Source organism: Triplophysa rosa, linkage group LG6 (genome assembly GCF_024868665.1).
Source record: "Triplophysa rosa linkage group LG6, Trosa_1v2, whole genome shotgun sequence".
Classification (NCBI taxonomy): Eukaryota; Metazoa; Chordata; class Actinopteri; order Cypriniformes; family Nemacheilidae; genus Triplophysa; species Triplophysa rosa.
In genome coordinates, this window is record NC_079895.1 from 20,963,596 (window position 1) to 20,989,263 (window position 25,668).

The 25,668-nt window shown below is 38.4% G+C and overlaps 2 protein-coding genes across 4 annotated transcripts in view; one reads left to right on the forward strand and one right to left on the reverse strand.

Annotated features, from left to right (window-relative positions):
• The first annotated feature begins 10,179 nt into the window (after nucleotides 1-10,179).
• Nucleotides 10,180-13,116, forward strand: serp2 (stress-associated endoplasmic reticulum protein family member 2). The gene is made up of 3 exons (XM_057335470.1): nucleotides 10,180-11,434; nucleotides 12,037-12,109; nucleotides 12,218-13,116. Exons 1-3 carry the CDS (start codon nucleotides 11,351-11,353, stop codon nucleotides 12,256-12,258), a joined length of 198 nt encoding a protein of 65 aa, XP_057191453.1. The 5' UTR covers nucleotides 10,180-11,350; the 3' UTR covers nucleotides 12,259-13,116.
• Nucleotides 13,117-13,231: 115 nt separating this feature from the next.
• tsc22d1 (TSC22 domain family, member 1) overlaps nucleotides 13,232-25,668 on the reverse strand; it is a 101,394-nt gene continuing 88,957 nt past the window's right edge. The window contains exons 1-3 of one of the 3 annotated variants that reach the window (XM_057335457.1): nucleotides 18,690-18,973; nucleotides 15,328-15,379; nucleotides 13,232-14,654 (exon numbers count right to left, since the gene is read on the reverse strand). In XM_057335457.1, the coding sequence (XP_057191440.1) occupies nucleotides 14,397-14,654; nucleotides 15,328-15,379; nucleotides 18,690-18,775 (396 nt within the window). In that variant the 5' untranslated portion in view covers nucleotides 18,776-18,973 and the 3' untranslated portion in view covers nucleotides 13,232-14,396. Of the gene's footprint in view, nucleotides 14,655-15,327; nucleotides 15,380-15,886; nucleotides 16,219-18,689; nucleotides 18,974-25,668 lie in introns of those variants that run through there. The other 2 variants (XM_057335456.1, XM_057335455.1) reach the window with 2 other exon arrangements.

The window sequence follows — 25,668 nt, forward strand, 5'->3', positions numbered from 1 at the left end:
CAGTATAGTGATGGGCCACTATTCCTTAAAAATTTAATTAATTTTATGAGCTTGTTTTCCGCAGATTCGGCATTGATGTGCAGAGAAAATCATCTGTTCTCTAAAAGTTAAACATAAAATCCCTGTAAACGACATAGACCTGACATAAAATGTCCGCATAATTTAACAGACTAAAATAGATATCCGTAGGCTCTATGCATACTGTACCTACTGACCTGTCAATAAAGCTCATTCTTCACCACAACCAGAAATGTGTTCATTTTAAACCAAATCAAAATGTATACTTGAATACACTTGCACTTTGCTTGGATGAAAGCATCTGCCAAATGCATTAATATGTACAATACAAATCTTTCCAGGTGTAACCTGCAAGCTGCCATGTTGTATGTGTGCCGTTGACTGGGAGTTACTAAGTTTTTTAAGATAACAGTGCAAGGTTATCTGGAGTTTATCTGCTGAATGTAAACTGCTGTTGACTTTCACCTGCATTCCTTTACTGTGTGATGCACAGAGTATGAGCTGCGGCTTGTGGCAGAGACAATGGCTGTCACACAGTACTGTGAAACCTGACCTGCACCCTCTCATTAGTAAGTAGTGTTTCACTGACACTTCCATGTGGAATGCCCACCCCAAACATTACATCATTAGTGGCAGTCTAAGACTATGGGTAACAGAGTTGTAGATGGAGGAGGTCTTTGTTTGTTCTCTGTTTGTTTGAATTGTTCAGCTGTGTGTGTGTGTGGACATGTTTTTATATCCCGGTGGGGACCTAAACCTGAATGCACACCAACACATGGGAACTCGTGTCACCGTGGGGACCAAAATTGAGGTCCCCATGAGCAAAAAAGCTTATTAATTGTACAGAACAATATATTTTTTTTAATCTAAAAATGCAAAAAGTTTTCTATGATCTTTAGGTTTAGAGGTAGGGGTAGGAGATAAAATATACAGTTTGTACAGTATAAAAAACATTACGCCTGTGGACTGGCCCCACGGAGATGTGTGTGTGTGTGTGTGTGTGTGTGTGCGTGCGTGCGTGTGTGTGTGTGTGCGTGTGCGTGTGTGTGTGACAAAATGCACCAAAGAAAAAGATTATTGACTGGTATATTGTTTTTTGTATTTAAACATTTTAAGCATGAAATCACTTGATAAGAAAAATATCTAATACATAACAGTCAGAGATCTTCAAAATCAAATATTTTCACAGTGACATTATAACTTTTTAACAACAACTTAATCAGTCACATAATAAGGATGAGTAAATATTTAGATAATAAATATTTTTAATTGAAACCCATTTAAATTCAATTAATTCATATTGATTTCTAAATTTTAGCAGAAGATATTTAAAAAACACTACAGAAATAATAATAAGAAAACGTAATAATATAAAAACAGGAAAATTATAAAATACTTATATTAAGATATAGAGTATTATTTGACATGGTACTTTAAAATAAACATTTAAGATGAACAAATTTAAATCTGTTAGTGGTGTAAGCAAAAATAACTTTGTAAGAATTAAAAATAAAATGTAAAAAATACTATATCAACTGCTGAGTCACAAAATCACTGGATCTTCTAGTGGCCAGATATGTATTGCTAGAATTCTTACCATGTCATTTGTGCTAAACATATTGGAAAATATTTTAGTTATTATTTTTTCATTGATTATAAGTCATTTTTAGAATATATTAGTTTTTTTAAAGGATTTATTTGTTAGCTCTATACTCTCACTAAAGTCACCTTCACATAACATGTCCTTTATACATTCCTTTTTTGCCCATGTGTATTAAAAGCCTTTCATGTAGGCAGCCACAAACATGGGGTGTTTGTCACTCCACCTCTGTGTTTTGGCTCAGCACTTTAATCCCTCAGGCTGTACTTTACTTTACGATTATTCCACAATCAGGGAATTCCACCACTCCACCCACAAATCCAAATTAAATCGAAACATATTGTAATCATCCTTGCTGACGGATGATACATCAGACTTATGACATTAAATGAGTGTCTTCCTGGAAAGATAAGGTAACCATGGTGCGTGTTTTCAAAACACAGTCACTGGAGTTTCGAATGAAACTGCAGTGCACTGGGAGCAGCCACACACATCGAGGTCTTACACCCAACCTTACTCAAAGAGTGTTTGTTTTCACAGGCTAGGCAGTAGAGAAACTCTAAGAAGTAAAAACAGGGAAAGTCTGAGTGTCATGGAGCTAAATTTGGCCCCAACCTAAACATATCTCTGTCGCAGTTTTGCACGATCTTGACTTGAAAAGCGTCATGGAAAATAAAAAAAATATTGTTTTTGTTGTTCTCTCATCCATGTGGTGCAGAGGACTAGTCTGCAGGGGCAGGACAGCACAAAGCTGTTTGGTTTGTCAGGCTAGTGACCTACTTTCCGCTACTCTGAGTAGGCCTAGTGGCACAGGTTGGCAGCGGCAATGGACACCTTATTCACACAGGTTTGCGTTTCACTTAAATTCCTATGTGTTTGGTCTTTTAAAGACCCAGGAGCGCAAATGGAAAGAACCCGTTTTTTATTTTACTTTGAAAGGCAATTCATATTTATTTAAATAAAATGTCCTTTGATTGTGGTAAGGGTGAACAAAATGTGCCGTCATTCGTGTTCTACACTAGAATATACTGTTTAAACTTATTGGATTTCGTGGAATTTCAGTCTTTATCCTCTGTTGAGGCCATCGGTTATAATGAACATGAAAATGTGTGCTTTGCAGGCATGAGAGGGTCATGGAGCAGTCTGTGACAGAATGCAAATACACGCGCACATGCTCGCACAGTCATAGGCTCTGAGTCGTGACTGCATGGCATTACAAAAACAATGACGCAAGGATGAGCTGAAGAGCAGATGAGCCACTTTGGTATTTCATGAGGGGTGTAAATCAGCTACATACGGGCCTCATTTATAAAACAGTGTAGAAACCGTCCACGTGTGATTCGTAGAAAGAACATATACACAGAGAACGTGCATACACCTCTCTTTCAGATGTAAAATCCATAAATCGCAAATGATCTTGAAATTCTGGGCAGCTGAACAGTTTTAGTCTAAATAATGTCTAATTAATATATTTGAAATATGAGCACCTGTCAATGTCCAAATCCTTTACAATCGGCAAGAATGCCTTATACTTCCAAAAACCTGCAGCACTCGGACAAGCAAAAGTGCGCACGTCTGCTCAGAACCTGACGTGGCGCTAAGCACTTTCCACGTTAAAGACCGTTTTTATAAATATGAATGTTGCCGTCGATTTTTGCGTACACATCTCTTCCTTTTGGCTCTTTCAATCACAGTTTTGCAAATGTTTCTATTGTTTCTCTGTTATTACGAAACTAACGTCAGACAACAAAAACCATGCTCCATCCATACTTGCTCAAGGCTGCCATTACGGTCCTACTGCCGGTGTGAATGAAACTAAATGACTCTGGTCCAGGAAAATGGTCTATAACTTAGTTCCTTTAACTACCCATAGCGAAAGCAGCTAATATGTGCTAGTTTGCTGGGTGCTTTTGATGCTTTGCATTTACTATGATGTTGTGGACCCCCAAGGGTCTATGATATTCAGGTTTATATGGTTTTTGCTGCAATTGTGATCCTTGTGTAAGTACAGTTTTGCCACTTGGTTTGAAGAATATACCTTAAATACTACTGTAGAGTGTATAATGGGATAAAATCCACAGATATCCTCCTGGGCCGGATTATCCAAGGGGCATTATGGGCACCGGCCCAGGGGCCCATGCGCGCTTGGGGTCCAAGAAGGGGGGAGAAAATGTAACATAACCATGTTTTCGCTATATTAATTCTGCAGTGTGCCTATCTGGCCCGCGCACACGCACGTGCGCACACAAAACAGTGTTTCTAACGTACGCAAGTCTGTCTCTTGATTTAGTAACTTTTACAAGCTCTTTAGCAGCTTTTGTTCAGGAGAAGCACAAAGGGAAATATCCAGCGACCTTCCGGTAAAGCTTTCATTCAGTGGGAAAACGTCGCCAGTGCTGTCCCGCGAGCGCAATGTCTCCTTTTCCCCGCGCAGGGATCTCAGTGAGCGGCAGGAAGAAGCAGCACATTCCACAGGTGACTCCTGAATGAAATGAGTACAAAACGGCGTTTCCAACAACCTGTCACTGTTATCGACTGTTTGAATGTATAAACATGAACACATTTCGTCTGTAAATATGCACATGGTTACCTAGACAGAGGCTGTGTGAAAGAATATAGCCAAAATCGCCGCTTTTTATGGTGATTTGTTAAATGTCGCGCTAAGTCACTAAACTGAAAATATGTAAATGAAAACGGCTTTATTGTTGTAAATATAATCCATAGGATAGAATACCCTCACGGTTGTCTTTAAAATCTCAAAAGGTAAGAGTTGTTTACATGTATTTGGTGGTGTTTCTTCGCCAATTAATGAATTTTGATATAATGTTGATCAGGTCTAACTGCCTTAGCCTACTTTACCGATTTTTAGCCTTCGTTATTAGAAAATCCAGAGTGCTTTGCAAAATGTTTACTTACACGGACTCGTGTAAGTATACCTATAATATTCGTTAATACAGTTTAACACACACGCTTACACAAGAACGTGAGTCGCGAGGTGCTTACACAAATAAAGTTTAACCAAAGGACAAATTACTCTTATAGTATAATCAATGACAAAGTCTGCCCTTTTATTCTTAGACAAATTAAAATGTTTATAAGAAAATATTACTTAAGAATATTCTTAAGAACGTCCTATAATTTATCTTTATTAATAAAGTTCTTATATTTTCTCTTAAGAACAGTTTTGTGAATCCGGCGTGTTTGTGTTGAATTATGGAAGAATCTGATAGAACTGAATTAATAGGTAGAGGTGAGGCAGTGTGTGCTTGCAAGTGCCAGTGAGTTACAGTATGCAGGGAAATGTCTTGATATTGTTGTGGTGTAAATCTTGTATGATGGAGGATGTGTACAGGCGTTGATATTGTCCTTCAGGTTGTGATCATAGTTTGTAACTTGGCAATGTAATCAATTCAATTCAATTCAATTTTATTTATATAGCGCTTTTCACAATGTGCATTGTTCCAAAGCAGCTTTACAGGAGCAAATAAGAAAAACACAGAAAGGTAAAACACAGCACAGTGCATGGTGTTTATAGACCAAGCAAGATCATTATAATAAATAATATCTAATAAATAAATGAATAAATGAATAAATAAATAAATGCAGTCTCCCGGTGAGCAAGCCAACACTGCACTGCTCTGCTGTGGCGAGGAACCCAAACTCCAATGCTGAATTAATGGAGAAAAAAAACCTCGGGAGAATCCAGGCTCAGCCGGGAGGGCCAGATCTCCTCTGACGTGTTATAGCTGCACTCAGTGACCCCGACCAAAGCCACCGAGCAACGTCCACGAAGAACAGGGAGAGCCCACGAGCCGCGACCCAGGAAGCCCCACCCGCCGAAACTGTGCAGGTCCAACCCGGTCCCATTCCATGATCAACAACGGAATCCTGTATAAGATAGAGGTGCTTCCTACACGTAGTACCCTGTAGGCTATTTCAAAACTTTATTTGTGTGCCCGTGCGTATGGGGGGGGGGTCTACAAGACACTTGTGCCCAGGGGCCCCTGAATTCTTAATCCGGGCCTGCCTCCTACACTTTTGATTTGGGCCAAGTTCAACCCGCATGAAGAGATATTTGTTTTCATTGCTGATACTAGTGAGACAGAAATTTATAAATCTTTCTGAACTCATACACTTCATAATTTAATTGAGAAGTAAAATTGCACACGTTAAACATAAGACTGGTTTTCGGAGAATATACATCTTTAAGATTTTCCTCTCCCGTTGCTTAAAATTTGAAAAATAACCATCTTCATAGTAAATCTGTTACTTTACATAATTTATTATACTGGCAAACAGGACAAAAATCCTGAAGAAATGCATGTTGTGCAGTGGTAATGAGGTTAGCCCACACACTGAATGCTCGCTTCCCCTATAACACCATAAAATATTAATCACAGTTACGCCTCAGCTTGGCCTTTTCTGTTGTCTTAGAATGTGGACATTTGGGTTTGAGTGAAGCAGGAACACGTCTTAACTGAATCTGCTCTGTACCATATCTTCTAAGCAACCACACTAACAAAAAAGACTTTTAACAAATGCTTTTGTTAAGGTCATTTTTAAAGATTTTGCCCAAGACGCGTCATATTGTATTCAGTGTAAAGGTAATCCGTCAGGCTCTAGAAGGGTGTGACTGAGTGTTAGCATAAGAACTCAGTTGCCTGTGTTTCTGCACTGCCTATACAGTTCAGTGAATCAATTATACATGACTTTTAAAGCTAAGTTTGTTCCTTGCTCTGTTCTATTCTAGTCTAGTAAATAAAGTCTAGTAAATAAACTTACTTAGGAAAGAACTGAAAGACGTACACTGGACCTTTCTTTGTTACACTTTGCATGGGTCTTCTTAACAGTAAATGTCTGTGTGAGAAGAAATAAACTGTGTGAACTAATTATGCCTGTTATAAAGTTTTGATACTGCTTGTGCAGTCATGTGACAAACAGTGGACCATATGAGTTCTTTTTCTTCTTCTCCAAAGATTCAGCCTATTTCTTTAATCAAAATTCCACACTGGAACAGTTAAAGTAATAGTTTTCCAAAAATAAAAAAAATCTGTCCTTATTTATTCACCCTCGTGTCATTCACAACCAATTTATTACTCTTTTTTTCTGTGGAGACAATATTTTGAAGAAGCCAGTAGGAGCCAGTGTTTGCAACATTCTTCAAAACATCTTTTATATTCTGCGCAAGCAAGAAAGTCTACAGGTTAGCAACAACATAAGGGTGAGTAAATGATGAAGGAATTTTTACTTTGGACAAACTATCCCTTTGCAGTATTTAAAAACAATCAAATAAATTATGAAGTGACATTGCTTTAAATATGACTTTGTGGAGACTTCTTTTTACACGAAACAAACTTTTACCTGAGACAAAAGATGCGGTACAGGCAGTCAAGATGCATACAATTGCTTCTTGGGGAAACAGTTGGGAGTTGTGGTGAAAGTGAAGCATGACAAATGGTATAATGAATGGGTCAGTCTCTCTTTTTAAGCAAATAATAAATCACATCTCTTTGCTGTAAATATTGTTCTATGTGCCGCTATTACCTATATGACATGCGTCATTTCATACATTTCTTAATCTCTGTGGTTAAGTGAAAATAGTCATTTTTCTGTGGAACAGCCTTTGAGAGATGGTTGGAATCCTCTGGTATCTGAGCCCTGTGCATGGCGACAAATAAACAAAAAGGTGCATTAAATTGAGTGGTTACTATGTCCTTTATTTGCAACATTGTAATACATACGGCTGTGTTGCTGCTACTAATGAATGCATAGTTTTAGTGAATAGCACATAGTACGTGAATTAGGAATTAGGATTAGCAAATCATAACTGAGAAAATAACTGGGTGCCACTCATGGTCATTTGTCAACAATATATCCTGCTTCTAAACGTTTTTCTGTTACTACTAGTAAAAATGTAACTGATGATTTTGGCAACTACTCAGAATACACTGAAAGATATCCGAGAGTTTATCTAATGTCCCCACCTTATGTGTCTTCCGACATTTAATGCACCATGTTCTGTTTGTATAAGTATTAGTTTTCTTGTCCTAGTCCTCTCAAAACAAAGTCTTCAGCCATAGTACCTAAAATACCTGAATCCTTCTGACAGAGCCTGACTTCTGTTTCCATATTCAGTCTTTATCAGCTTATGGCCTTGTTTGTTTCCGGCAGTGGGGCTCTCAGTCTAAACATCTGGAGGAACTAATCCATTCATTAGTTCCTTGTCAAAAAAACAAACATTTCATTGGTCTGTGCCAGCTGAAAAACAAATGCATTAAGAACAAATTAAGGTAAGGTTTAGGAAACAGTAACACACAAACGGTATTTACAGCACATCATGCACTTTTCTGACAGTTTCATACACTAGAAGATTTATTTTAGTTATTTATTCAGTTTATACAGCACAATAGTCTAAATAAAGCTTGGTCATCTTATCCTTTCAATCAGGTTCCCTGAAAGGGTGTGACTTTGTGTTAGCGTGAGAACTTAGTCGCCTGTGTCTTTCTGCACTGCCTAGATCCAGTTCAGTAAATCAATTATGAATGACCTTAAAGCAAATTGTGGTCCTCGTTCTGTTCTCTCAGACAGTTTGACCCATAGGGTGGACAGTGAGCTAACTGTCTATATGTGTCGGTTCAGGAAGGGTATATAAGTTACTGTAAATGTTGTGGCTTTTGTTGAAACTAGTAACTTGGTATTAGCTCCTTTATTGCTCCTGTATGACATATCGCTTTATTGCTCCCTGAACTCTCTGTAAGTCGCTTTGGATAAAAGCGTCATGCCAAATGACTAATGTAAATGTAAATGTACTGCTTACATCAATGAATTCTTTTGGTTTCACTTCACTATCCCAACAAAACATACATTTCTCCTGATTTTTTCCATCCCCGTGTCACTGGGGCAGAAGCAGATTGTATTGAAAAATAAAAGTGAGAACAAATCTATACATTGTTGTTCATTGTCATTCTAAGCAGATTGTCAATTGTAAACTTTGTCACACTTTCTATCGATGAATATAATGGTCTGGCTCTTCACCCCTTATCATGACCAATCAACACCCCACAAAGACAAAAGCTCACTGTGCATAAAGGGAACACAAAGGAGGATTTTGCTGTTTGTTCCTCCAACCTGACCAAATGGGTCACATGTAATTTGACTGTCCCAGGGAGGCTACATTGGTTTCAAAACCCAGACACAGTGCAGGTTCCACAAAGAGACCAATAGAGATAAAAAGGGTCTCTTAAGGCCCCTCTCGTTCATGCTACTCCTGAGGGACACATCTACAGTGTCAGCTATACAAACCTCACAAAAGGATTGACAAAGACCTGGATGCGACTTTTAAGGAGGCATTTTGGGTTAACGGAAGTACGGGAGTTTCTGTAACGGGAGTTTCATCATAAATATCTGCTGCAGGTAATTTTGGGACACATTTATAATGCATTGGGTTGGTGAAAGGGACAGATGTTATTATTTCTATCCTTCAATGAACATGTTGTGACCTATCTAAATTTTTTGTATTTTGAAAGACATTTTTCGCAAAAATGTTCTAGCATTTGATTGGATGTCAACATTAACAAAGGGTTGACTGCAACAGTTAGTCACACATGCTCAGACCACAGCATTTTGTACTACATGAGGTTGTACTATATTGTTATTTGGATTTTTTATTTTTGATTCTTAATTTTCTGAGATGCAAATCTTTTTTTTTTTCAATCTGGTTGACTAGCTCTTGTTTTCTATACCTAAACTTTATTTGGTGAAGACACTGTCTTCCCTATAAGGATTTAGTTCAAGCATAATTGGACAGGTAATTTAGGAGTAAACAGATCTAAATCTAGGTCAGACATTTCCTCTCCCTTTGGCTCTAGGGTATAAAAATACTGGGACTACATCTGGGAGCAGCAGTAAAACTGAACGGATTGGAGTGTGCAAAGATAAATAAATAATCCCCCTTAAGGGTTAATATTTGAAATTAAATATTGTGTTGTTGTAGGACTGACACAGAGAAACCAAGAAGGAAAGTATTAGTAACTTGAAAGAGGGTAGCAGGCAGAGTAAAAAATGTTCACAAGACAGTTAGTTCCTGATGAAAATTTCTTGGGTCCATTTAAAAGTCTGTAATTTGATCATAGAGAAACATTTTTAAATGTTGTCTAATGCACATCAATTTAAGAACAATGACGACTATGCCAGGGTCTGCAACTGTGGCACTGACAGCCTGAGAATTTTGAAATCTTCCTCCCTTTAAAATCTTTGTATGTTTTATATTTAAATTTTGTTTTGGCAGCTGGTTCACGAAAACACCCCTTTGACAAGTCCTTTCGGATTTTACTTTCTAAAGCTCTATAGATAATCAAATTTCAAGCATTTAAAGTCATTCTTGCTTTGTGATGTCTTGACTGTTCCTAGCATATTTTTAATTTATCAATGTGTGTTTATAATTTATAGTTGTGCTCCACACAATAATACGATTCAAGATTCTTTATTGTTATTGCACAGGGTACAACATAATTGACAGTCCCTCGTAAATGTTCATAAGAATGAACCAAATAAGGAATAAAAGATAAAGATAAAAAGTTGATAAATATTAACATAAATTGTCAGATCTGTTCAGTTGAGGTAGTAAAGCAGCTGAGATATTGCATTTAACATATTTCACATTTAAACAGTGAGATCTTGCAGATTACACAATTTGTATAATAAAAAATACTAAAATAAAAATGAAATTACAATAAAATGTAAATAAAATTTAAAAAATTAACCACATCCACATTACAATACCTTTATTATAAGGACTGTGAATCATCTGTGCCTATATTGCTTACAATTAAAAATCTAAAGTTTAAAATAATGGTTTAGATTGTGTGGCTTGAAGATTAGATTGAGACTTAAATATGATGTTAAAATCTAGTAAAGCCTTTCAGGTGCTAAATTGCAACTAGTCAACCACTGACTGCACAGAGCTCTTTGCACAATGGGAGGACATTCATGGATAGATGAGTCTTGACCGCAGCTGAAATGGAAAAGTGCCCAGTGCACCCGTATCACAATATGCATTGTAATGTGAAATGTGAGCCCAGAGAATGCTGAGCTCATTGCTATAGCATTGAAGGTGTGTACTGCTTTGCACAACCCCCTTGATGCAGTTGCTAAGCAACCCCTTAACGTCTTGTAGGTCCTGAGGTAATTGCTGAGGCAACCTTGTATCTTATTTACTGGCACCATCTCAAAAACATGGCAATATTAGAGCAGTATTCACACTGACAGCTGTGGGGAAAGTAGGAAAGTACTATAGTCCCTTAAAGAAATACAAATAATAAAGTATATCGCAACTCAAAATCGTGTGGGAAATATATTTAGAAGACAACTGACGTTGTGTAGTACAAAAAGCATCAAATAACGTTAGGTCGCTTTGTTTATTTTGAGATATAGCCTACAATCCAGTTAGCCTTTACGGTGTGACAGATGAATGTCATTTTAACAATTTATCGAGTAAAACACTAGCGAGAAATAATGAAGCAGTTTGGTACATCTGAGAGATAAAGCTGAAGCAAATAGGGAGTTAGTCCCTCTAGACGTTATTACGCTACATGGAGGCGCACTTCCGTCCCCGCATAATTCTGTTTAGGGGAGCAGGTGCAGGAAAGGGGGCTGAAGCATCACCACAGATAAAGCAATACATTTCATTTAATTGTAGCGTTGAATTTCTATACACGAACACTGGGTCGGAAGATGGTAGCAAAACAACGAATCCGTATGGCAAACGAGAAGCACAGCAAAAACATCACTCAGAGAGGAAACGTGGCGAAGACCCTGGTAAGATTGACATTTCTAGTCGAAATAAACGCATGGCAAAATAGGGCATGTATGCTTGGTCTTGGTTTTTGGGATTTGTCAGGTTATAATGAGACTCGTTACGAGGCAATATGAGTTTTATCGATGCTCTGTTTTATTAACACCTCATAGCGAGTGAGATTTAAAACTATAAATCCTTTGCTTCCATTTCCCCATATACGCTTTTAATTTAGACGTAATGTAACGCCACTATTGTTGTACATACTCACAGCCTATCTAACTATCCGCTTTATGATGCGATTTGACGTTAACACATATGCCGTTTCCATGGTCACCGCTGCAAAAAATAATGAGAGATGTAAATAGTCATTAATAGTCGGAATCGGTCAGGACATTCATGGACTATCACCTGCTCATGTGTATGACAGGCTTTTCTGCTTAACATCATGTGTTTGATAATATGGCAAGGGATGATGCATGAACCTGTGGTGGAGTTTGATCCAGAGAATTCGACCATCAAGAGGAATAAACTGTCATCAAAAGCAGGCCAAATGTTTCCACAGACATTGCAGACACATTTATATTATACTTGATATTAAATTATTTGACTTGTTTTGTTTCAGCGACCACAAGAGGAGAAATACCCTGTGGGACCATGGCTTTTGGCACTTTTTGTATTTGTTGTTTGTGGATCAGGTAATATTCTCTTTATTACAGATTAGATTGTAAATTAGCTTCCCTTGATTTATAATATCATGATAATTGTGGAAATAAAAAACTGATATTATTCTTTCCTCTATTCAGCTATCTTTCAGATCATACAAAGTATTCGAATGGGAATGTGAATTCCAGAATTCTTCACATACTGTACCCTGCCCTACATCTGAAAGAGATTTATGGGTGATCAGATACAAACTGTCAGAGGACTGGATGGTTACAACATTCCTTGTGGGTCCTACGAAGGATTGTATGCTAGAGTTTGATCTGGGGTACAATAATACATGACATTTTGTCACATGTTTACAGTGTCCCTGTATGAAGGGAACAAGTACTTTTCTACAGAACCATTGTTGTTATGTCCCCAAATCTTTTCACTTTCGCCAAATTCATTTCTGTTTACTGATCGCTTGTCATTATCCATTTCTCTATTTAACTGTGTTTGCGTGAACTTTTTCAAATAAACGTCAAACACATTTGGATAGTGCTTCATAAAAAGGTAGACTTTAAAAAGCAGAATGTTTGTGTAAACATTTTAAAATCATACAGAAACAATAGTATTATAAAATTATAGTACATAATAGATGTTCCAAAATGTACATTTAACAAATAGCACACTTACTGTATAGACAATCACACTGGAGCTGGCTGAAGATGACATTGACAGGATGACAAAACATTGTCTATTAGAACATTCTTATTTTAAATCTAACTCACTCTTTAGGTTTTTGCAAGTTTCATGATATAAATCACACCACAACGCAGTTTTAATAACCGTGAAGTTCAATCTCTTAAATTATCACAAAAAATATTTACATTTTTGCATTTAGCAGACAATTTTATCCAAAATAATGATTTTGATGTAGCATTACTACTAATAATACAAAGAAACAGTTGGAGCTTGACTGCAATCTAACGTGTGTACTAGACATAAATGTACGACAACAGCAAGAAATATATACTCACCAATATGGGCAGAAGCAGCTTCTGCCTTTACAGTAGAAATAAATGCTATTTACAATTATTTTTAACATATAGCCTGATCAGTCAAGATGTGGAACAAGTGAAAGCAAACCATCTCAAAGATTGTTCTCAACAATGTTCACAAACATGACTTTATTGAGAGATGTGAAGTGCAACTGGCAAGTGCTATTACAGTATTTTACAATTTATCTACTGGTTTGAGAACATGCACAGAACATAAGCATACAACTTGTACACAATGTCTAAATCTGTCAGCTATATGATAGTCAAGAGTAACTGTAGGTTAAAAGATTGATCCAAAACACTTCACTGTCAAAACTGAAATCACATGGGTGTAATACTTCAAATCATTTAAGGTGAACCAAGTAGTGTACAGTATGTGTTAGATGAGTAGTTTCCAATTGTCAGATAAATATCACAAGACAGGTCTTGTTTTAACAGCATTAAAAAGACATCATCTGGGCAAGCCAACAACTATGCCTCTATCTGTACAACCTATATAGTCTCTTTAACTGTTTCGCATGATATCGCTATTTTACAAAATACTTACACTCATCTTACAATAGTTTACATTAGCCTGTCCGCCTCAAAATTCAGCTCACTCCTCACCTATCATTCTTGCATGTATCACTGCACAGATAAGCAGTCTTGAATTTGCAAGAGAAAGAATGAGCATTCAGCTCACTTCTCACCTATCATTCTTGCATGTATCACTGCAAAGATAAGCAGCCTTGAATGTGCAAGAGAAAGAATCAGCATTTAAAGCAAAACAGCTCTTCCTTTTCTTCATTCAAAGAAGTAGCATAATTAAACCAATGCAACTATGCAAGTCATCTTTGCATCCACCTTCCCCATGCCAGATGGGGCACAGATTGGCAGAGTTTATCACATTCGTCACCGTCAAAGTGCTTGTTAATATAAGCTTACAGTCTAAAAAGACCGCAGTCAGCATTTACACTACAAACGTAAGTGAGACATGAAAAACAGCCTGAACTGAAAACCAACATTACTTTAGACACAGGCACAGTGGATTTTTAACGGTGTGTCCTCTTGGATTATTTTCTTCCACCTGACAATCGCAGTCCATGGATTTTGGCAACATCCAACATCAGTCAACAGCCAACTGGATTGTCAATAGTGTGTACGACAATTATCACGTTTTGAAAGGTGTGCAAATTTTGTCAGTCTACATGCGAGTGAGACATGTTTGTTCATAAGCTTCAGTCTGTTTTACTTATTTTTCGGGCCACTCGTTGTCTGTAACGGGAACATTCATCCTGTGCTATGCCGAGGGTCCAGAGTTTTGTGCTGCGTGCTGGGCTGATGGGGCAGGTGGCTGTGCTCCTTGAGTGGATGAAGGTGGTGAACCGCTTTGAACTTGTGCCTGGAACTGTGCAAGTTGCTCTGGACTAGCCAGGTTCTTGAGCAGGTTGTTTTCCTGTTCAAGCTGAGAATTTCTCTCAATTAGTTCTTTAATCTGTTCCTTTAACACTTCCACCTCCTCCCGAACAGCATACATCAAGTGACTCTTCACAAGATCCTGAGAACAGAAAATCAACAGTTATTTTCGAATGTCTTTTGGATTCTTATAGATGACATGCACTGCAAAATAATAGTAATAAAAACTTGTAATTCAAGTTAATTACATTTATAATGTTGTTGAAAAATGCATATTTACTTACATATTATTTACTACATTTACAGCTAATGCTTCATTTTACAGCATATAAAAGCTATGGCTACCTGCATCCTACTCTTTACTCGCAGTCCCCTCCTCCTCTCTTTATGCCATTGCTCAGCGTCACCCAACGCACAAAATGGCCGTCCCACACATTGTCAGACCAATCAGAGGCCGAGATATTTTTAACTAGGTGTAAAAGCTTTGGGGTTTGCCTAGCAACAGTAACAAGGCGCACACAGATCGCGTGAGTACGCGCAGGTAAAACCCCAGGCAAGTCCGCAAAATTTTAGCTCCCCAAAAAGGGTTTACCACGTCACCAAAACTAATTACACAACACAATTCGCAATTATTTACACGAACATAACCGAGCAACAATGTAGCAGCGCTGTTACAATGGAAGTAGCAACAAACCATTTGATTACATTATTCATTCCGCAGAGTCTAATGCAATTCTTCAATATGTTTACAGCCTGTAAGCAAATTATCTCGGTCAATGCTAAAATATGTGAAATTTAGAAGCATTGGGACTTACCATCGCTTGTTCAATTTTGTTGTCTATGGCCACAACACTGGCACCAGATGAGCTGTGGGGGGAAAAGAGAATCATTACTTCACTGCTTAGGCACAACACCAAAACGCAAAGACGGATATTTGAATACAAACAACAGGATTTGTCGTTTAAAGGCAAACCATCTACACAGTGGCACTAATGCTACAAGGAAATCTCTAGAGAAAAATTAAAAGCTACTGTATTCCATGACTTTAATAAACAAAGTATAATCAAAAGGATACCCAGTACAAATTCAGGATTCATACTGCATATGTTGGACGTAATTGAAATGGCAGGCAAACTGGTTTGAGCTTACTAGACGTTTATATATGACAGACGCCAAACGGCAAAACCCGTAAAACGATCCTTCAACAATACCAAAGACCCACATTCAACCAAAAGCATCGCTTGTTTTTCACATTGGTTACATTTTGGACAGAATATAGGCTGTTTGCACGACAGAAGCTGTAACGTTACCCTTGTTTTCTGCCACCGTGACATTTTATATTGCCAACATAACAATTCTGACATTTAACGTTACCTATTGTCGAGCTTGACGGACGAAGTCTCTGTACCCAACAACGATGACAGGAAAGATATTGAAAAATTTCTAAGCTGACAAACACCAAGATCCATCGCCACGGAATAGCATGGAGAATTCATGCTATTTCGCCCATATGAAATCGACAACAGACGCGAATGTGTCCTTCCTGCGGTGTTTTTGAATATTACATCCTTTGTACGCGTTTACAGGAATATTATGCGCTGATCGTGTGAGTCCCCAGCAGAAAGGCTCCCTTTATTAGAAGACTGTACGTCCAGTGCCGCAGCACAAAGAAACTCCAAGGTCAGCTCATCTCTGCGCTGGTGAATATCTGCAGCCTGTGATATTTGCATAATTTATTTCACGCAGCACGCTATTGGCCGAGAGTGGGGGTTGTTTGAATAATCTATGCAGTGACGCCTATATCTAATGCTCTTCCGACTCTGTCTCAGTAATATATTCAGCCACGAATTTCTTTATAAGTCAACCGGTTCAAGCGAGTTATAAGCGATGTTATTTTCCTCAAATGTCAACAAAACGAGCTAGCTTTTAACAGTCTAGTTTACAACATTTGTATACAATCCAGACACAAAAAACGATTGATTCAATATATTATGATACTGCATGGGCTTTTACATCATAAGTTAAAATGACAAATGACACAACATTTAATACCAAGTTCACAAAAATACTATCTATGCTGTTTTTAAAGTACAGGGGCAAAAACAAATGCCTGAGAATGCATGTTTTCGAGTACCATGTTTACATGTCGCCACATATCGGCAACAAAGGGAACAGCAGCGATTCCCTAAAGCAGAGTGGATTTCAGTTTCTAGTAGAGACGCATGGTCACCCCATCTGAGGAAATCAGCCATATGTAAAGGGCCAGATATCAAGACTTTTCATAATTATATTAACATTCTGCCCGTGTGTCTCTGGTTCATGAAACCCTGTATCCCTAAAAGCACCAGGAAACATCTCTAATGATTGATATGCATTTTACACTCTTGTGTGAGTTTTAAATAATGATACAACATGCTTGAGTGTGTACACAAGCTTGGTTTGCATGGCTCAGGGAGCCGCAAATGTAACTATAGCGTTTGAGAGAGATCTAAATCTAAGCACACCGATTCAGCTAAAACAGAAAATCCTAACCTTTAACAAAAAGCATGATGTTTATCCTCATCGTGTATCATGGCTACAATGTCTGGACTGTTTTCACAGGCATAATACAACTGTCCAGGTGTGCCAATAATCCCACCAGAATAGCAAGATAAAATGAAATTATATAATAACGAGAAACTACATTACATGACGGCTAAAACACTGTTCAATCTGCTCTAAACAATTTTGGTAAAAGTGATGGAGGTTTTAATAATGCTGGTGCAACAACCTGTGCGCAAATTGGTATACAAATACACAAGACAGGTAATTTCCTGCAGGCCAATGCCCAATTGATATCATGAGTTTTTCTGAACCACTGCACAACTCAGACCCAGAAGCAACATAAATGTATAAGTGGAGGTCAAGATGACTGTTCAAATCAAGTCTTTGCTTGTGTCCAGTAAATATAGATCACTTAAACCAATTAAGTGTAGCAGCACACCTAATAAAGGCCAAAATAACGTTCTAAGCAGCTCAGAGCGCTGTTCCAGGCTCTTTGACTAGAAGTGGATTTAAGCAATTACAGAGTCCAAATATACCTGTGCTGTTTGTTACCTGACCTCACACTACAACCATTCAGAACTCTTAACTAAATGCAACCTACTTATTTCATTGACTTCCTACTGTGCTTCTCACAGTGTACCATCTTACACTTAATGTCACCACCACAAAAGAGCTACTGCCAATGCCATGGCAGACAATTAAACTCCAGCCAATTACCTGAAGCTATAATATGGCATAATAATATGAGCACCTGTGTTATGACCTGGATTACGCTCACTGTACAGAATGTACTTGCATAATGAGCATACAAAACAAGTTCTCATTTAATGCATAGACCTTTCCAGAAATCTGTGTAAACATTTAGTAAAAACTAGTTTTTCTCTTTAATTTCTCCATACATTATGAATATACTGGGCAAAACACTAATAGATTTCTTAACAAAATTGCAGTTAACAACATGATATATCAAAATATTTAACAATACAAAAAAAATATGTACTGAAGGGCTGTGGTAATATTTATACGATGTGACGTCAGTTTATGGTTTAGCTGCCAACATGTGACCTGCGTAACATATATAATAGGTCAATGTTTCATTTTTTAAATGTGTTTTTACTGCTTTAGTAACAGTTAACTTTCTTCATTTCTTTGTTAATTTTAGTTTTATATGAAAATGTTAATTGCAAGTTCTTTATCAAAGTATTATTATGTGACATAACTATTCAGTTTTTATTATTTACCTACAGAAGGTTCAGTTAAAGCCTTAAATGTTGCCAATTCTTTAACAAACAAAACATTACTTCTTCATTTTGAAAACGTTGTTATACTATGAAATTGTGAACCCTGTATCAGGTAGGCCTATTCAAATTCATACACCCCTAAAAATTACAAGATTAATCTCACAAATATGATGCTCAGAACAACAAAGACCTCATGAGACTCTAAAAAACAGAGCCACCAATAATATTTATTTATAATGTGAAACATATTTGAAAAGCGTTTAAACTTTTTAAGGTTAAACACCTTCCAAACGACATTGTAATGGCATCTATTTAGACATTTCTTAAAGAGTAAAGAGCAGTCACCCACTAACAAAAGCAAAGTCTCTTTACAGCTATACAGCAGACTTTACCTTTTCAAATGCTGTTCTAGCTCCCAGAACAATAGTTTCATGGCCATTTCGTCTCGGCCTTGCACTCGGAGGACTGTTTCTCTCATTGATGTGCCAATCAGCAGTCCTCCAAAAAATAACTTATTCCTCTATTCCCCTCAAGGCTCAAACAGACACATGTGCACGTGCACAAAGAGGCACTTCCACTATTTCCCCCTCTTTATCTTCTTCAGCAGCAGTCGAGACAAAAACATCAAATGGCTGGCTGGGAGTTTGCTGGTCCTATCTCCACTGTACTGCCTTTGTGCATCTTACAGGAAGGTTGTGAGTGACTGAGTGAAAACAAGTTGTGATGTCACGTCACTGAATAGGTCACGTGACTGTTACATAAACCAGCAACAGAGATTAAAATATTCCCAGTGATCCCTTCTCTCACACATCCGTGCTCAAAGAGGTTGTTGTCCACTCAACCCTCACCAGCTATACCAAAACCATCCCGGTGCCAATATTGTTTTATTATTTTCCCGGCAAGCGTGCTTTTCATCCGTGTGGAGAGAAGAGACAGGCTCTCGCACTTGAGCCAGGACTTATCTTGTCACTTCTCATCAGTATTGCAGCCTGATGCAGGTTTATGGCATCCGCGGCCGGTGAAGCGCGCACACACGTCTCTCCAGGCTTAAACTGCTTGTGGTGAAAAAAAAATAGGGAGTCCGACAATGGGAGGGATTTTACCTGTTCAAATAACACTCATTGAGGGCTTTGAATCGCAATGAGGCTTCTGTGCTTACGTGTCTTTCCGAGTACAAACAGCTCAGCATCCACAGCTTTTGAATGTCAACCTGACAGCTGCACTGCCGATTGTAGCTTTCCAGTCTTCAAGCAAAGGCTATCTTATGGTCCGGTAGAGTAGTTTCAGGTTCCGCATCATATGAAAATAGGACTGTTATGTCATTACGTAATCGTCAGATTGTAATTCAGATAACCATGATGCATTTTAAATTACAATTAAAATGCAAAAATGTATTTATAAATATATAAACGCCACAAAATATTTATAAATGTATTGCTGGTACATTAGTGCTTCAAAAAAATCGGACCATCTTAGGTTGTGTCTAAATGCTTTTGGCTTTAGGTCCACATTTCGGCTTGCGTTATGCATAATCACACATAATGAATGCAAAGCAAACATCTAGATTCACGTTTTTCACATTTTCTTTACTGGTTAACTAGATATTACAACAGTTTGAAATGAGGAGAACACTACAAATCCTCTACAAATTGTTTCCTGTTAAATTGTATGTGCTTTAAGCTTGCACCGAAATGACATGAACGTGTGAGATCATTCAATTGTAGTGGAAAGGTTTTATGACAATTAACCAGCAGCCAAGATTTAAATCTTGACAGCTCTGCCTGAAAACTGGGCAGCCTCAATATTTACATGCAAAATAGGCTAACATGATTTGAATAGCTTCCACAGAAAGACCAGCGGAAGTGGAGATGTTTAAACAGCTGTGTAGGAGCTTCTGCTACAGATGGGGACTGCTGCTTACAGCAGCACTACAGTCACACCTTTCAGGGACTCACGAGTAATCAGTGCCATACAATTTATAGAAAGGTTACAAGTTTAAAATAGGGTTTTTAAAATATGCAATGCCTCAGTAACCTATAATTTTCTGGTGTCATAGTCAGAGTGTTGAAGTTATATAGTGTTCTACCAGACCCCGGTAGTAATTTTTCTAAAATAAATGTCATGTAATAGTCCATCCTACATACAGTACATACACACCACAACACCTATTATGATTCAGATTCATATCAAAACTTCAGTCAGTCAAGATATTTCACATTAGATTCAGTAAACATATTGAGCACAGAAGCACTGTCATGTAGAAACGGTACGCCCAGTTCTAAAAATATTTGTACATTACATCGCTGCATGCTCGATTCTATGCACCTGTTAGTAGTGGGTGTAGCTAAATGGTCAAAAATATGTGGACACCCCAAATTACCATGTTGTATTACCTAACAAGTCTGTTATAAATAGAAATGAAATATGTAATACCATAAAAACTGTATAAAAGGACTCCCAGAGGTTGGTTTGAAAAGAACATGTAACAAACCTATGGTATAGTGGGCAGATCAATGAGATCACAGTGTGGTATTTTGACATTGATCATTGATTGGGCCACATTGCCAAATGGGCTGACAGCACAGGTTGCACAACACAGCTCCATCCTGTATTCTCCAGCTCCAACATTACAGCACACTCAGAATTGACTGGTCAACCTCAGCAAGTTTCACTCCATTAGCAAGAAAATAAGCATGCGAGAATAGCCTCAGTTTGACTTAATACGGTCAATAGTGCTTTTCTATGATGGCGATACCAGGGAATGCATATGCATGTGAAATTTCTGTGATTCAACTAGTATATTTTTAGCAGTGACTACAGCATGTAAAACCTGCATTTAAAAAATTAATCTACAACTGCTGTTTGTCTAGTACCACAGGTTTGTGTACTGGGCAGTTTTAATTTTTGTGGCAAAGCGTGAGGTCACAGACCTGCTCACACATTCACAGTTATGTAACTGTGCTAGAAGTGTGCATACAAGGGAAACAGGTATAAGTAATGTGAAGTGAAACCTGGAATTAGAAGGATTAGCCCAAAAGCAAAACAGCCAGGGCAAAGACATGAAGCCATTGAAGAAGATTTTACTACAGACAACATGAAGGCCCAGGGCTAGAACAGTAGAAGCCTTCTTGTCTTGCCGTTGTTATACGCACCAAATCTGTACAGGTTCGCCCTTTCCCTTTGTCTGGAAGCACTGTAGTCTTTATATAAAGTGACAGACAAGGCATAGTTGAGACATCAGACTCTGGGAATTCACGCAACCGTTTTATTTTGTATTGTTTGAAACTTATAGTCCCTTTACACGCAATATTTTATAGTATTAATGGATCACCAGCTGTTTAAGTGCACTTTTCTCAAGTGAACACTTCAAAAGCAGTACAGAGAAGACAAACAGCCATTGAGATGATGCAGTTAAGCTCCAGTTCGTAGGGGCTGATTGAGACAATAGCTGGGATATAGGCGATTTGAGGGGGGTCTGAAAGGGTACATAGTACACGATGTTCTTGATCCAGTCGGTCAGTCAAGCACAAGCATTACTTCCGCACGACCTCCTAATGAGTTGTGGGGTCTTTTCTGTACATTCGGAGACACGGTCATGACAAGGCAATATAATGTAGGTCTTTCACAATAAACGAAAATTAATTTATCATGATCAAAATGACTAAAGAAAACATTTAATCTGACTTTTAAACTAAAGAAATTTGTGAAACTAAAATGTTTAAGGAAAAAATGCACAAAAATGCCCCAAAATCTATCTCGCAGCAATCCAAGGCTGTAAATCCTAAGTAAACTCACACTTACAAAAAACAGGTACACTCCAGTTTATAAATTCTTCATCTAGCCAAACAGCTGACCAAAAGCAGCCCTAAAATGGAGAGTTAAAGGTGCTGTGTGTAATTTTAGTGGCATCTAGTGGTGAGGTTGCAAACTATAACAAACCGCTCACTCCACCCCTCCCTTTCAAAGCATTACGGAGGCCGAGAGAGGATTAAGATGTCATCACGTTTTCGCTTCTTTCCCTAAAGGGCTAATGGCTAATGCATTTACGAAACGCCTTCTATAGAGCAGTTCGTTTGTTTGGGGCTACTGCAGAAATAACATGGCGACATGTCAACAACATTCCTTGCAAGGGGACCCGTGCTGTATGTAGATAGAAATATCTCATTCAAAGGTAAGAAAAACATAACGCTTCATTATGTAACACCTTTGAACACATAGTTGTGTATATTATATTGCATTTCTGTCAACAGATCCTCCAAAAAAACGACATACTGGTCCTATAAGGCTTGCATCAATGTGTTATTATGTCCTTTTAAACATTTATACAAATTAGTCATCTCACAGCATGAAAAGAATATGGTAATGCTTTAAGGCAAATGCATGATTTGATTGACTCAAATATAAGCATTGGGATTATGAGAGGAGGTTGATGATGTTACATATTAATGCAGAAGTGTAAAGGAAGGGAAATATCTGCATAGCCCCCCTAATCCGGAAAATGCACTTTAACATATTATTATAACATAAATTTGAGTCGCCAGTGTCTGTGCAGAACCACCCTGTAATTATACAAATCCATCCATTCTGTTTTTCGTAATCTCATATAAACCTCAACAGCCACACTGAACAGGCTGTTGGCGATCTCTTAGAAAAGTGATGTCACTCTGATAATGCCCGGCCCATGACTGCTCACAGACTCCGCCTTATGAGCATAGATTCCACCTTCCGCCAGAGACATGCTGTCTGCCATTTTCACACAAGAGCAGTTGTAGTCAGTGACAAGAATGTCTCTGAAACAACTAAGGTGTGCAGTTGTCGGATGTAAATATGAACGTAGAAGTCTTCATTTACTCCCGCCATTTGAGCCTCTGAAGACACTGTGGATTAGTTTTATTTCTCAACGGAATGTGCAGAAGACATCAGGTGAAGTCACTTTACACCGGGATGCTTCACCAACGAATGTTAGTAAAATGCTGGATTCATAATGGGTCATGTTTTCGGTTTTTATAGATATGATGCGTTTGTCCCGTGTATTGTCACGTATAAAAACAATGTGCACGTTGTAAAGACATAACGTGTTTCACTCATAGAGAGCATGTTTTCGGTTTTTATAGATATGATGCGTTTTTCTATGGCAAGCCGATGGTGTCACAATTACTCTATAGATTAAACTTGTTTATATCCGAACGCGACGCCGTATTTTGCGGTGCAAATACAGTTTAAAACGCCGTCAAATAAGGCGTCACGATTCCAAAAGCCGTAAAAAAACGTGCGAAAAGCCGTATAAAGCGCAGTATTTCACGGCATTTTAAGGATCCCCGAAAAGCGCCGCCTTTTGCGTCATTGTCTTGCCATTTTGGTTGCACAGAACGCGCGTTATTTACTGCGTTGTATAATGAGCCCCTCCCGCAAGTGTTCTCACCCAATCACTTATGAACTGAGCCAGAGCAGACCAATTTACCACTGGTCATGTAATGCCTTTGAATTTACAGGATATTATGTGCGCAGTGTTACAATTACTGTACTTCTGACAACATTAAACATATCATAGCTTGCTTTCTAAATGAAGGACTTTTTCTTTTTGAAAATGTAAAGTTACACAACGTGGTCAGCAATTATAGCAAAAATATTCCAATCCCATTGTATGTATCCATGCTTAATACATATAGTGCCCAGTTAATTGCTTAAGTGAAAAGCAAAAAAAGTAATTGGTCGAAATATTTTATTAGCTAATTTCCAACACCAAAAATTATTCCTAGTATAAGGATTAAGGTCAGCCAGAGTAAAAAGTAAAAATGTTTTTACAACCAGTGTAAACGGCATTCCCTTTAAGAGGTGCGTATGCGGTTGTCATTGTCTCTTTCTCTCAACAGGTATTGGTCTGGGCTGGCTTTTGTGAAACTAATAATTTGGTATTAACACCTATTGTATTATTGCTCCTGTATGACACATCGCTTTATTGCTCCCTGAAGTCTCTGTAAGTCACTTTGTATAAAAGCGTTTGGTAAATAACAATGTTTATGTGTATTGCTAGTTGTCACTGTTAGTCTAGTGGTTAGATCGGATGGCTCGCAATCAAAAATTTCTTCATTTGCCGGTTTGAGTCACATTCTGACCACTGGAAGATTTTTATATCATTGGTCTTATCATGTATATCTGTATCGCAGAGTATTTTTTGATTTATGTTTAAGCATTTAATGCGTGGTCAATATTAATGCGTGGTCAATATATAAAGAAAGTCAGGAATAAGAGCTCTTTTTCACAACAAACTTACAGTATATCCTAAGTTTCTTAATCGCTCCCGACACCGCCTCGCCAACAGCCTTTAAATAATCACCTTAACGCACATCACCTGCCCACTTGAATTTCATTAGCACTAGAGATGCACCGATTGCAATTTTCTTTGCCGATTCCGATTTTATTACAAGTGAAACCTGCTGATTCCGATTTTCTATCCACAAACTATAATTGACAGTATACTGTATATAAAACCATATTTTACATACAACTTTTCTTCAATACACATTTTTTTAATTTTCCTTGAATAAATGATTGAACATTACAATTTCCCCAAATTTCCCTAAATGCAGTTCCCTTTCTGTCGGTCTCTCGATGTTGTGTCGAACTGACAGATGGGGTTCGTCCCTGAGAACCAATCGTTTCCGACTACTTAGAAAAGGCCAATGAAAATTGGCAAATGAAATTTGCATGCCGGACTCCGCCCCGGAAATCCGGGTATAAAAGGGAGACGGCGTGCATCATTCAATCACCTTTTGTTCTTCGGAGCCTTCGGTTATGAAGATCTTCTCTTGCTACTTAGCAAAAAACTTCAATTGCCAGTTCTACGACGTGGTGCAGCGGACCCCCTTCGAGCCCCTAGGGGATGCCTCTCTTCCTCATCTCACGATGAAGACGGTTCTCCTTATGGCACTCGCCTCCATCAAGAGGGTAGGGGATTCTACAGGCATTCTCCGTGTCCCCTGACTGCCTAGAATTCGGACCCAGGGATTCTCACGTTATCCTGAGACCTCGGCCCGGCTACGTGCCCAAGGTTCCCACCGCTCCCTTTCGGGACCAGGTGGTGAACTTACAGGTGCTCCCCACTGGGGAGGAAGACCCAACCCCGTCCGTGTTGTGTCCAGTACACGCGCTGTGCCTTTACTTAGACCGCACACAGAGCTTCAGGAGCTCGGATCAGCTCTTTGTCTGTTTCGGAGGTCAGCAGCAGGGGAGAGCTGTCTCCAAGCATCACTAAGCAAGCACCTTCTGGGGCGGGCTGGGCAGAGCAGCCCTGCCCCTTAGGCCGGGTTCCCGGAGTTATTCGCATCATAGCTCTAACCGGACCTAGTGCTACCAGACGTTGCAACCCCC

Bases quoted from the DNA above. Each gene is read 5' to 3' on its own strand.
- serp2 (XM_057335470.1), top strand. From the start codon at position 11,351: ATGGTAGCAAAACAACGAATCCGTATGGCAAACGAGAAGCACAGCAAA. The intron at 11,435-12,036 runs GTAAGATTGACA...GTTTTGTTTCAG, and splicing joins GAAACGTGGCGAAGACCCTG to CGACCACAAGAGGAGAAATA. The intron at 12,110-12,217 runs GTAATATTCTCT...TCCTCTATTCAG, and splicing joins ATTTGTTGTTTGTGGATCAG to CTATCTTTCAGATCATACAA.